The 12,751-nt window shown below is 42.8% G+C and overlaps 1 protein-coding gene across 1 annotated transcript in view; it reads right to left on the minus strand.

The window, feature by feature from the left end:
* Positions 1–62: 62 nt before the first annotated feature.
* The window catches only part of LOC127630776 (semaphorin-3ab-like), a 31,414-nt gene continuing 18,725 nt past the window's right edge, over positions 63–12,751 (minus strand). The window contains exons 10-17 of the mRNA XM_052108544.1: positions 12,502–12,646; positions 10,592–10,811; positions 10,356–10,444; positions 10,227–10,268; positions 9,699–9,853; positions 9,409–9,470; positions 7,599–7,741; positions 63–2,247 (exon numbers count right to left, since the gene is read on the minus strand). Of these exons, the coding sequence (XP_051964504.1) occupies positions 1,819–2,247; positions 7,599–7,741; positions 9,409–9,470; positions 9,699–9,853; positions 10,227–10,268; positions 10,356–10,444; positions 10,592–10,811; positions 12,502–12,646 (1,285 nt within the window). The 3' untranslated portion in view covers positions 63–1,818. The remainder of the gene's footprint in view (positions 2,248–7,598; positions 7,742–9,408; positions 9,471–9,698; positions 9,854–10,226; positions 10,269–10,355; positions 10,445–10,591; positions 10,812–12,501; positions 12,647–12,751) is intronic.

A 12,751-nucleotide genomic window follows, 5' to 3' on the forward strand; every position in this document is an offset into this window, starting at 1 on the left:
AGTGTTATGCTAAAAAAGTTCATGTTATTACAAATACATAAGGGAGTGCAATATTAAATTTTTTCTTGCTCTCATGAGAGCCTTCCAAAACACTTTATTCAAGGTTTAAATTCAATTTACAATTAGGCAGAACAATGATGCAAAAAAATTGTAGCTCACATGATTGACAAGGTTTAAATAATTGATGGCAGGATCTGCCTCTTCATATGTAAAACATGACAAGTATGAAACATCTATTCTGCATTTTTAATGTTTCTTTTAAACAACAACGCTTGAGTTTCATGCAGCCAAAAACACACGCGCGCACGCACGCACGCACGCACACACACACACACACACACTCTCTCTCTCTCTCTCTCTCTCATGTGGTGGGAGTCTGACCGCATGTTTATTTTTTCCTTTCCCCTCTGTTTGTACTGCACTTTAAAGCTCACAACCCTTACTGTATTCCATCCTTTTTTCTTTTTTCCCATCCCTCTGAATGGAGGCACTTCAGGGCAGGTGCCAAACCTCTTGGCAGGCATATGTCCATGTGCAGGAGAAAGTAGATGTCTGCCCTGGCATTTCACTCCAGCTATATTAAACACACCCTTTGTGCCTCCAGCCATCCACACAGAAACACACCAAGTTTGTTATACTACAGCATCACTGAAGTGATTATACTTTTTCATGAGCTACTTGTGTTGTGTATATGTAAAACAGTGGCCCCCAAATGTATTTGGATGCTTAAAAATGTAGGAATGTCTTTGTATTTTAAAACAAAATAACAAGCCAAGTGCATTTATTTTAAATAAAGCACACCTCGCTAAAAAAATATTAAAAATATATAAATGTTTAGGTTGAAAATGTTAAAACAACAGATATATTGTATGAAATTATGACAAAAAGTATTTGGACACTTTAAAGTTTTCAAATGGTAGAGGAACATGTCCATAGTTAATGTGATAAACTGCACCTGTGGTGCATCTGTGTGACTTCATACATTTACTAGAAATCACCTTGAGACATCAGTTGGTTAAAAGTAATAACAATTAGGCAAAGAAAAGTGAAGTTAGTTTTGATATTTGTTTGCCAATGCTACTTGGTTTGACTTCTGTTATCAAATGCAATACATTTCAAACATTTTAAGTGTAACTTAAGCATCCAAATATTTTTTGAGGCCACTAATTTTATTTTGCTTTCAGTAAATTGAAGTCTTTCTAAACCCACTGCAAGACAGTTTCTTCTGCGGAGAAGCATAAGCTTCATTAATGACGGCAGAGCAAATTACACCTTATCAAAAAAAATTTTTACACACATAAAATGCAAGACAAATATATCACAAAGAAAATAAATACCATGAACTATAAATAAGAGCACAATGGTTCCAGGCAATACATACAGTCAGTACAGATGCTGTGCAACAGAGAAAAAAAAGAGCTATCAACACTGCAGTCTTTTTAAAACAAAGAACTTTTTAAGATGCTCCCTAACTTCGGAAGATTTTTTTTTTTTTTTTTTTCAACAGAAGATAATTCGGGACACACTCTTATTTTAGGAGATTTGTCAGATCTGCATAACACAGTCCTCATATAATGAATTAATTAGTTATTAACATTAAAGCAAACTTGTCCTCTCTTGACCCCAACACTTCCAGATCAGCCTTCCCATTAAACACATTCCTAGTTAGCAACAGTCCTTCATGTTTAAGTTAATATCCTAACAGGATGTCAAGAACTGTAAAAATGAATCATTGTACAATGTATATATTGGATATTGCATGTTTTGTTTGTGTTTATGTGTGAGCCTGAGCAGCTGTGTAAACACCTGTGATTGTGTCTATGCACTCCTCGGTACCCTCTGTGCTGAGCTCTGCATTCTGCTTCGGTTCTTTCGCCCCCGCCCTTTCTCCTTCTCTCCCCCTCTCTCCCCTTCTCCTCTGTGTTTGTGCCGGTCTCCTCTCTTTCTATCTTGTTTGTTATGCTTGTGATTCCCTGATTCCTTGTTGTTATGACGTTGGCCAAGTTCTTTGCAGTGTCGCTCCAGTTTGCTGTGGTTAATCAGTGCCATCACATCCTGGTACCATGGCTTGGTGGAGCTAAGCATGGGGAACAGTGTGGGGCTCCACACAATTAAGCGAATAGTAACGGCTGTCCAGCGGAATTTATGCTCTTCTAGTTGACAGTGATAAACACCTCCATGATTAAGCTTCACTCTGGGAATGAGGATGCCCCTGTCGATTATAACCAGCTGGTCTCCAGATACGACCTGAAAGAAAGAGAAAAAAACTTAGGCTGTTTTCACACTTTCCCCTCCCCCCGCTTTTTTTTTTTTTTTTACAGTGTATATTGTACTTTTGGGTCTTGACCAGTGAGTACCACTCTGAGAACTAGTAGCTGTTTAGCACAGTAGCAAGAAGGCTGTTAAATTAAAATTAGAATATTTTAAGATAAAAATGCACATTCACTTCGCTCAGTCTAGTGTCCTGTTTGAACAGCCCCTGTAGCAGCACTGGGCTCAGATACATGCAATTACCACAGTGAAGTTTGATTGAGCCGCAAATGCAGATTCAAAGCTGAGTTCAGCTGAATATTACTATTATCTGGGCATTTTACTACCCTACAAAGAATTTGCATGTCCCTCCCCCAGACATATGGGTATAAAGGGAGGGAATCATGCATCTGTTCATTCAGGTTTTGCACTGAAGAGCCAAGAATAAGGTGCCGCCATTGCAGTGGCTTGGTTCAGCGTCATGGCGGGGCACACAACATCTTGTTCCCTCCATCAGGGAACGGAGGTTACAACAGTAACCTAGATGTTCCCCGTCTGTCGTTCACTTCAATGTTGTGTCGAATGAAGCGACACTAGAGGCCCCTATTCAATCATGCCATGCGCTGAACCGTGTACGTGAGCTGCTGACGCAGGTGCGGGCAGGCAGTTGCGTGCCAAAGCAACAGGCTGCATCAGACTGCACGTACCCTTCCCCAACGGCCCATAAAAATCGTCATAAACCTTTTAAGTTCCCAGCATCCCGGAGGGGGAGAACATAGTGATGTGCCAAGCATGGGAGCAGGCCACGCCAGATGCGCCTTTTCTCTCTCTATATTTCTCGCATAGAGTTAAAGTGGCTGGGGCCATTTTAACGCTATCACACGCATCGGGGAATGCGTTCTTTTCCAACTCCTATTCTTTCAGGGAGAAAAGACCCCATCGGAGACCACCACCTGCCCAGGCTGGGGGGAAGTAAAGTGTGGCGAAATACGTCACATGGGTTTTCAGGCCACATGTAGAAATGGTGCGGTGGTATATCCTACCTGCTGCGAGGGAGGAGTTGCTACAAACACTGCGACTGGGGGGCAGCAGGGACTGCTCAAGGGAGATGCGGGCCCGCCAGTAGGGGGACCGTACCGCAGAAAATACACACAGGGGGATTAGTCCACAAAGGCCCATCCTGTGGAGCACCTATTCCAGTACAAATTAATTTTAGTAGCCATAGTGGGTCTGGTCGGGGAATTCCTCCGCTGAATTCGCGGATCAGAGGGCTAGAGAGGAAGAACATCCAGGGAGTGCGAGTATAGTACATTGGCGAAAAGAGCACAAGCGATCACCTCAGTGGAGGGGAAAGGTGCTATGTGCAAGCGGAACACCCAGTCAGACGTTCCGGATTCCCGAGTTCTATGTGCTCGGAACAGAGAGAACACAGGACGAGACTGACTCAACCCTGAGATTGTAAAATCTCGTAAAGGTATTGGTTGTTGAATCAAGACGTGTTTGCCCCGAAATAGCGGGAGAAACTTCTGCAGGGCAAGAATTTACAGCAACTCTAGGCAGTTGATGTGCCAACCCAGCCGGAGCCCCATCCAGGAGCTGGCGGCTGAGTGTCCATTGCACACGGTGCCCCAACCCTGTTTGCAGGCATCTGTGGTGACTAGAACGCATAGGGACACATGCTGTAGGGGGACTCCTGTCCGCTGAAAACAGTGGTCTGTCTAATGGTTGGATGTTTGGCGGCAGAAAGAGGTGATGAACACATGGTATGTGCAGCGGAGCTATGCCCATTTCAGGAATCGAGTCTGAAGCCAGTGCTGAAGCGGTCTCATGTGCATCAACCTGAGCGGTGTGGCCGCCACTGTGGATGTCATATGCCCCAGGAGCATCCGGAACCACTGCAATGGAACCACTGTGCCTTGTCTGAGCAAACTTAGGCAGTTCAGCACCAGCTGCGTGCGCTCGTTTGTGAGGCGCGCTGTCGTTGAGACTGAGTCTAACTCCATGCTGAGAAAAGAGATGCTCTGAACCGGGGAGAGCTTGCTCTTTTTCTCATTGACCTGAAGCCCTAGATGGCTGAGGTGCCTGAGCACCTGGTCTCCATGGGTGCACAGAGACTCTTGAGAGTGAGCTACAATCAATCAGTCTTCGATGAAGTCGAGTACATGGATGCCCACTTCCCTTAGCGGGGCAAAGGCAGCCTCTGCGACCTTCGTGAAAACGTGAGGGGACAGGGTCGTGCCGAAAGGGAGGACCTGGTACTAGTATGTGAGACGTGAAAATACATATCTTTCATGTCTGCCGCTGCAAACCAATCTAGATGCTGGACACACCTTAGAATACGTTTCCGCATGAGCACCTTTGAATGGGAGTCTGTGTGAGGCCCGGTTCAGGACTCGCAGGTCCAAGATTGGCAGCCACACACCGCCTGTCTTTGGTACAATGAAGTGAGGGCCGTAGAACCCTGGCTTCATCTCGGCTGGAGGGACGGCTATTGCACCCCTGTGGGGCGAGTGCCTGGCGAACTAAATCATGTCGCCGAGTCGAATGGTCCCGGCCCGCCAGCGCAACGCATTGGAAGTGTAAGCGACACGTCCAAGCTCTGAGTGGGGGGCACTAAGGGGATGATCACGTATGATGTACCCGGTGGGGCTTCGCAGGGGGAGGAGCAGGTAATATGTCAGGGAGCAAAGTTGTGCTGAGAAAAAAAAAAGCACTTATCTTGCTCCGCGTACCCGACATCGGGAATGAAAATGACTGAGGAGGAGGTCCTATGGAGGCGTCCTCTAGACTCATCAGAACCGCCACGCCAGGAGTCTATAGTCGAGGGTGTGGAGGCGAGGGCTGCTTCCATGGTGCCGTGACTGTAGGTGTTTGGCGCCAGACCACCATGAGAACAGCGTGTGGGGGCACCGGTTAGGTGCCAAAGGAGTGAGGGAACCGCTCTCTTTTTCCTAGCAATGTGGGTACAGATACCAACTCCGTAGCAGCCATCTCGATCCTTGATTTTTTTGTCTCAGGAACGCTTGGGAGCCTTCTGGGTCCCAGTAGAACAAGACAGATGTTGTTCCTGGACCACGAGTGTGGGCGTCACCCATCCGAGTGACGGCGCTGTGACATTTGTGGCACGATCGATCGTCGAACGCAGTTGCTGCAGCACATCAGGAACAGAAATTCCCAGGATTTGCAGAGGGCCATAGCATTCAAGGAGGAGGAGACCGATTGGGCCGGCCCACCGTCAAGGGTAGTGAGAGTAGAGGAACGAGGAAGCCGGTTTCGGGCAGTAAAAGGTGCCCTCTTTGGCTTCAACTCGTCATGCACCTCCAGGAAGAAAGGAACCGGGGGCCGGGGGACGTGGCTGTGAGCAGTGAAATCGTCATCCAGCTTGCGGGGTCCGAGGGAGTAAACAGTCTGACTGTGAGGCGAGCTGCTCTCACCTCGAGCCCGAAAGGAAGCAAATGAGCATGCTGTTGGGCGGGTGGTTCGTGTGGATTCACCTGGTGAAACCAAGCCTGCTGCACCCCCCAAATCGCCTTCATCGCCAGCTGCGCTGACCCCAATCCCGTAGGAAGGAGGTGCGGCTGAAGTGGCTTTCTCTCGGAGGAAAGAAAGCCACACCCGCAACATTGCCATGGTTATGTTCTCACACTGAGAACATGAACCATTCATAAAATGATGCCTGTGTGTGATCGCAGCCCACAAAGGAGGAAAGACATTGTGATGGCCACAGCCATGGCCTCACAACCAGTTCGGTAACCTCATACACACTATACATTTGTTGCAAATATTTATTTAGTTACAAATAACTCACAGGACACTTAGTTCATTTCACACACATTATACTTTATTTAGTTGACCATACATGAGTATCTTTTTGGGAGCACGCAACATTAGTTACTTTTGGATTGCTATTCTGTTTGTATAATTATTTTGTTTCTGAGCTTACCAGTGTTGGATTCCACACCCGGGAGAGATTCAGGAAGTCGGCTGGCTTAAAGGGGTGGCGTTTGGAGCAGGAGCAGCTTTATAGGGGAGGTGGCCTAATTGGACCCTACCACTGCTTGTTAAGTCCGAGGGGGGTAGCTTTATTCCCTGTTAAGATATTTTGGGGGTTGAATTCATATTATATTGAGTATTTTTGTTGAGTTAAGGTTAAGTAAAAGCATATTTCTTTTGGAATAAGTTTTTAGGTAGGTTTTGCTGTTATTTGTAGTTTTGTAGTAGTGTTGTTGTTAGTCTTCCCTTGTGTGTCAATTGGTTTGATCAGCCAATATATAAGTCCCCTTTGTTTCTTTTGTTTCAGGTCAGTTGTATTTTTGAGTCTCTTATGTTCAGAGCTTTAGTTATTGTCTGTTTATTTGACCTCTTTTACGGGCCCAAAACTTCATTTTTGTTTTGTTGTAATGATTTTTGGGAAATAAAACCCTTACTTTTGAACTTCCCTTGTGACTCCTCTTGCTTAACTGCTTGATCCCTCACAGACATCTTTAAAAAGACCTTCAACACCAGTGTGTATACTCTTTTAGAGAAATATACTCTTTTACTCTTTAAGGAAATGCTATTGAAGCGCCATGGGGCAAAGCTGCACTACCGTGCAGAGAAGGAGATAGCCGCTGATATGCGCCATTGATCCAACACAAACGCTTTGCCGAGGTGAGTGTAACAGTAAGTGATCTCAGCTCACTGAAAGCACAACCGCTCGGCTCCGAAGAATAAATCTGCATGAACAGATGCATGATTCCCTCCCTTTACACCCTTATGTCCGGGAGAGGGACATGCAAATTCTGTCTCCCAAATCCTCTTTGGCCTTTTCTCAAGTTCAGAGAAAACCGAGGCCTTCTAGAAAGTCCCCTAGTGTCGCTTCATTCCACATAATGTTGATGTGAGCGACAGACGGGGAACTATACATACACAGAACGGCATTTGCAATGCAAAGAATATGAGCTGCTCTCTGAAGGCAATTTATCAGTAGACAAGCAGCTATGAGAAATGCATTCTACTTACTATAATAAGTGTGACCGGGAGCAAGCAGTGATCTAAAGGTAATTTATGCTAAGACCAGGGAGCATGCAAAGATACAAATTACAGCGGTTCACTTCTGCGATTTGGTTGCTTTCATACCAACTGCAAGCCATACCAGAGTACAAATGTACCATACCCCAGATCAGATCACTTTTATAAGCAGACTCACATTCAGTTTGCCAGTGTGCACCAGAGTTAAAAATAAAACTGATTTTACACCAACCTAATGCACTGAATCCTGACTTTACACAGACTTGTGTCCAAAAGCTCTAGTGCAAAAGTGCCCTTAGAACCTTAATATGTGTTTGTTTATATTTGTGTTTGTGTACCTTATGTTGTTCCAGGCTGTTCTCTCCTATGTCTTTATACCAGGTGACGGTGGCATGGTGAGATTTGGTTAGACACTCCAGATAGGTGCTGTTACCCACAGCCACAACCAGTGTCTTTTCCTCTGCCTCCACATGAAGACCAGCTGAATAACAAACAAACAAAGAAGAAATGCTTCAACAAATCTTTCTATAGGTGACATTATATTAAAATGTAGTTACTTTTCATTTAAAGGAAAATTTTGGGTTCAACACAAGTTAAGCTCAGTCGACAGCATTTGTGGCATAATGTTGATTACCACAAAATGTATTTAGACTTCCCACCTTTTGGGGGCCTGGGAAGCTCAGTGAGAAAAGACGCTGACTACCACCCCTGGAGCCACAAGTTAAAATCCAGAGCATGCTGAGTGACTAAAGCCTGGTCTCCTAAGCAACCAAATTGGCCCGGTTGCTTTGGAGGGTAGAGTCACATGGGGTAACCTCCTCATGGTCACTATATGTGTGGTTCTCACTCTCAGCGGGGCACGTGGTGAGTTGTGCGTGGATGCATTACCACGGAGACATAGCGCATGTGGAGGCTTCATGCTATTCTCTGCGGTAACAAGCTCAACAAGCCACATGATAAGATGCGTGGATTGACGGTCTCAGATATGGAGGTAACTGAGATTCGTCCTCTGCCACCCGGATTGAGGTCGAGTCACTACGCTGCCACGAGGACCTAGTGCGCATTAGGAATTGGGCATTCCAAATTGGGGAGAAAAGAGAAGAAAAAAAGTCTGGGTTGCTGTGAGGCACTTACAATGGAAGTGAATGTGGCCAATCTGTTAATGTTCAAATATTCTGTTTAAAAAGTATAGCCACAAGATTTAACAATATGTGTGTTAACATGATTTTATTGTGATAAAATCGCTTACTAATATTTTCTGCGTAAAGTCATAGCCAATTTTACAACTTAATTCAACAAACCATAAAACGACCACAAAAATGCCAATTTATATTACTTTACAGCTCAAATAACAAAATTATTAAGAGAATAATTCATATAAGTGCTTTTATAAAATTGTAAGCTTCACATTTATGCCTTTAATCCCTACAAAATATTTTAAGTGCCCCACTGTAACCTCTATCTTTTCTTTTTTTAAAGAAAATGAGGGCTGAGACTAAATAATTTTTTGTGGTAATGTGCCACAATATGCCACAAATGACGTGATCGGTTAGCCAATCAACTTGCTTGATTGGCTACCCGATCTCTTTGTCTAATATTTAAATTGCTCATTTTGCAGATAAACCAGATTCACTGAAGCGTGCTGCGAGAGTATTCTCTGAAACCCACCTCCACCCCAGTACTACAGGTCTAAATCTTCAACATGGGGATTGTTTGTTTGTCTATTTGTGCAGCATCAAGTCATGCATACTCGATGCATCATGTTTTGTGTTGTGTTTAATTGTGCAGCAGCAGCATGTCCACATGATTAACTCGGTATGTCTGTGTATTTTCAAGCAGTAGCAAGTCTCCATACTTGTTCTTCAGTAGCAGCTTAGCAGATCTTTTCCACTAAGACCAATATGCTATCAATATGTCATACCCACATTAACATGCTAAATCTTTTAGAGAGTTGTCATGTCTGAACTGAGGTTAAGTGAGGATGCTAAAAAGCTAAATGGTGACTGAGCAGGACTGTCATCTTAGTATCAATCTAATTGTGTTACCTAACCAGATCTAAATACAAGGATGAAAATGAACAAAAAGACAGTGCTGTTCCAAAGTGGGAGGTTAATTGGTTGTGTATGTCTGGTTGTCTGTGTCTCTCACCTCCCTGTCTGACACACTGGTTCAGCGGGTTGCCGTCATCCTTAACCTGACGAATGTTTCTTCTGCAGACGGTATGGAATTTTTCAGATAAGATTTATTTCAGATACCCCAAATACCAACACTTTTGCCATAAAATACCGGTACTAGTGTATGGGAAACAATTGATCTTATGGATGATTTAAACAGAGTAATAATGTGAAATACAATTAAATTTTTCCTTTATTAAACAAAACTTGCAGTCAAATTATAGTGTATCAAAGGTATGTGAAAGTGTGAGCACAGTGTGATACCTGTGTGCAGTTGGCATATATGGGCTGCAAGAGTGCCCATCCCAGGAGCAGTATGGGTCTCTAGCGAGACAGCACTCAGCGCAAGCCTGGCCGTGTAGATCACAGTGGAACAGACCTAACTGAACCACACCTTCTGCAGATCCAGCAAATAACCACTGGTGGAGACAAACCATGCACTATGAAATGGGCCAGACTGCGATCCTGTTTACTTCTGTTTACTTTTGCTTTTAAATTAATTGGATGTTTTAGTGAGCTGGAAAACTGGGCTATACGCCCAAATATCTAAATCACATTCACATACTGTATACTGCAAAAGATTAACAGTGCTCTGTTGTAAATTTGCATGTTTCAATGGTGTGATTTGTGGGGAAAAAATGTGTGAAAATTCAGTTTCATTTTAAGTATTTCACACCATGCCACATGTTGCCATGGTGACAGTATGGGAAGGTTTGTGTGATACAAGTGTTTTGGTTTATTTGATGTATATTAATGTATGTTAATACATGTGTTCATCCATCTAAATTTTACCTTTTTCTTGGACAGCATCATGGCAGTGATTGGTGACTTGTGCTGTTGAATGATGGATGACTAGTTAATGTTTAAAGATCAAGAGACCATCCAAATAAATATGTTGTGTAAAATCGGTGACACCTTTACCTTAAACACCTGCAGTTGTTCGAGTGTGACCGCCTGATCCTGTCCATTGGATTTAGGAAGCTGAATTGCTTTCAGAACCAGGCCAGTGTCTGGTAAATACAAATATATGCATTTTTACAAACTTAAAAGACGTTTTGCAAAAACATCATTTGAACCAAAAATACATTCTGAAATACATGAAATAAGTATACCTGAAGTTCACATGATTATTGACCACACACATAGTAAACACACACCTGTGCCAATGAAGAACACATCATATTGTCCGTCTATAGCCTCCACTCTGTCCACAAGTAGGCGGGTCAGTTTATAAGACACTCCTACTCTGATCAGCAAAGGATGACCTCTAAGAGGATATACCACCTCCTTCATTAAAGGATGTGTCCGGCTAAAAAAGATGACATCATCAGGATATTCTCTTGTGGATCGGAAACCTCCAAAAGTGCTGCTGGGACACTGAAGATTGACAGAGGAAGCTTTGTGTTACTGTCCAATTATAACAGTAAATTAACAAAATGATTTCAGAGCCCCCAATATTTTAGTTCTAGTAAAATATTATAAACATTGCAATTCATTTGTTTACAAAGTTTGACTGTAATACTTATTGAAGCTGTAGAGTAGAATTTTTTAAGCTACTTGTATAAATAAGACATGTTTTTCAAACTAGTTTCAAAACATTTTCTGTCATTGTTTGGTCAAAAGGTCAATCCAATGTTGCTATGCCAGGTCACTTAAAAGAATAGTTCACAACAAATAAAAACTATCTCATCATTTTCTCACCTTCATGCCATTCCTGATTTGTATGACTTTCTTTCATTTCCTGAACTCAAATGAAGATTGTTAGAAGAATGTCTCAGCTCTGTAGGTCCATACAATGCAAGTGAATGGGTGCCAACATTTTGAAACTCTAAAATCCACATAAGGGCAACATAAAAGAACTCCAGATGACTCCATTGGTTAAATCCATGTCTTCTGAAGCAATATGATATGTGTGTGTCACGATCCGGTGTGGCTGCCTGTCTCTTTCTTGTGTGTTTGCATGATTGTTTTCCCTTGTGTATTTTCCTTTTTCCAGCGTGAGCAGCATGAATGGAGTTTCCATGGGAACACTCATTCGTGCTGTTCACGAGCTGATTACTGCCACCTGCTTCTCATTAACCCTGGCTATATATACCCTCTTGCTTCTCGTGGCTAGTGTCAGATTTTTCATTTGTGTACCGTGTCAATCTTGCCCTGTTTGCGTTTTTGTTTGTTTCTGTTAGTTTGTTCCAGTTCTCGGTTACCTGTAAGATTATTACTCTGTGGACTTTCTGTTGGAGATACTTACCTTGGATTACTTACTCTGCCATCGCATTCATCTGCTCTCCACCTAGTTGTCCCAAATCCATCAGTCACCGTTTTCATCCTTACCTATGCCTCATCGCCTACAGTCATCTGCATCCTGAGCTGGAGATCTTCACTGTTTTCATATTCCCTGTATTTTTCAATAAACCTTTATTTGTTTCTCTGCATCCCTGGGTCATCCATTAATTACGTGACAGGTGTGGGTGAGAAACAGATCAATATTTAAGTCTGTTTTTTTTACTACAAATTCTCCTTCCAGCTCAGTCAATCTCAACTTCTGTTTCACTTTCCCATACTACTTCTGATTTTGGTGATTCACAGTCTTAATACATATCACCCCCCTACTGGTTTAAAGGAAAATGTATGAAAAAATTACTAAAATATTGATCTATTTCTCACCCACACCCATTATATTGTGTCTGAACGCATGGATTTAACCACTGGAGCCATATGGATTACTTATACACTCCCTTTATGTGGATTTTTGAGATTCCAAATTGAGTAAGTTCAGAGCTGAAATATTCATTTAAAAATCTTCATTTGTCTTCTGCAGAAGAAAGAAGTTTATACACATCTGGGATGCCAGGAGGGTGAGTAAATCATGAGATAATTTGTATTTTTGTGTGAACTATCCCTTTAAACAAATAGCAATTTCGTTTTGTGCCGTTAATGGCATAGAAATTAGACACTGCAGCTTTAAATCTGAAAGATCTATTTGACCTGTAAAGCATCACATTTTTGTCAGTTTATTGAAGGACAGAATTTATTTTTGGTAATGATTATTTCAGGTGGAAAAACTCACTGTGCCAGGCCTTGGATAGGGCACTCTGCCTGTATACTCTGTCCACTTGTACTGGTGTCCCTCCCTGTGTAGGAAGTTTCCTTTAAAAGCTCGAATAATGTCCTGCATCCGGTAAACACAAACAGCGGATCCATTCAAGACGTTGCTGTAAGCAGAAGAGACCAAAACATATACACAAATAGATACATTAATGATTGATTGATAATAGTCAAGTAATTGATAATAAAGTAAATAGAATAAACTAGCAACC

The sequence above is a fragment of the Xyrauchen texanus genome, chromosome 37, assembly GCF_025860055.1.
Source record: "Xyrauchen texanus isolate HMW12.3.18 chromosome 37, RBS_HiC_50CHRs, whole genome shotgun sequence".
NCBI lineage: Eukaryota > Metazoa > Chordata > Actinopteri > Cypriniformes > Catostomidae > Xyrauchen > Xyrauchen texanus.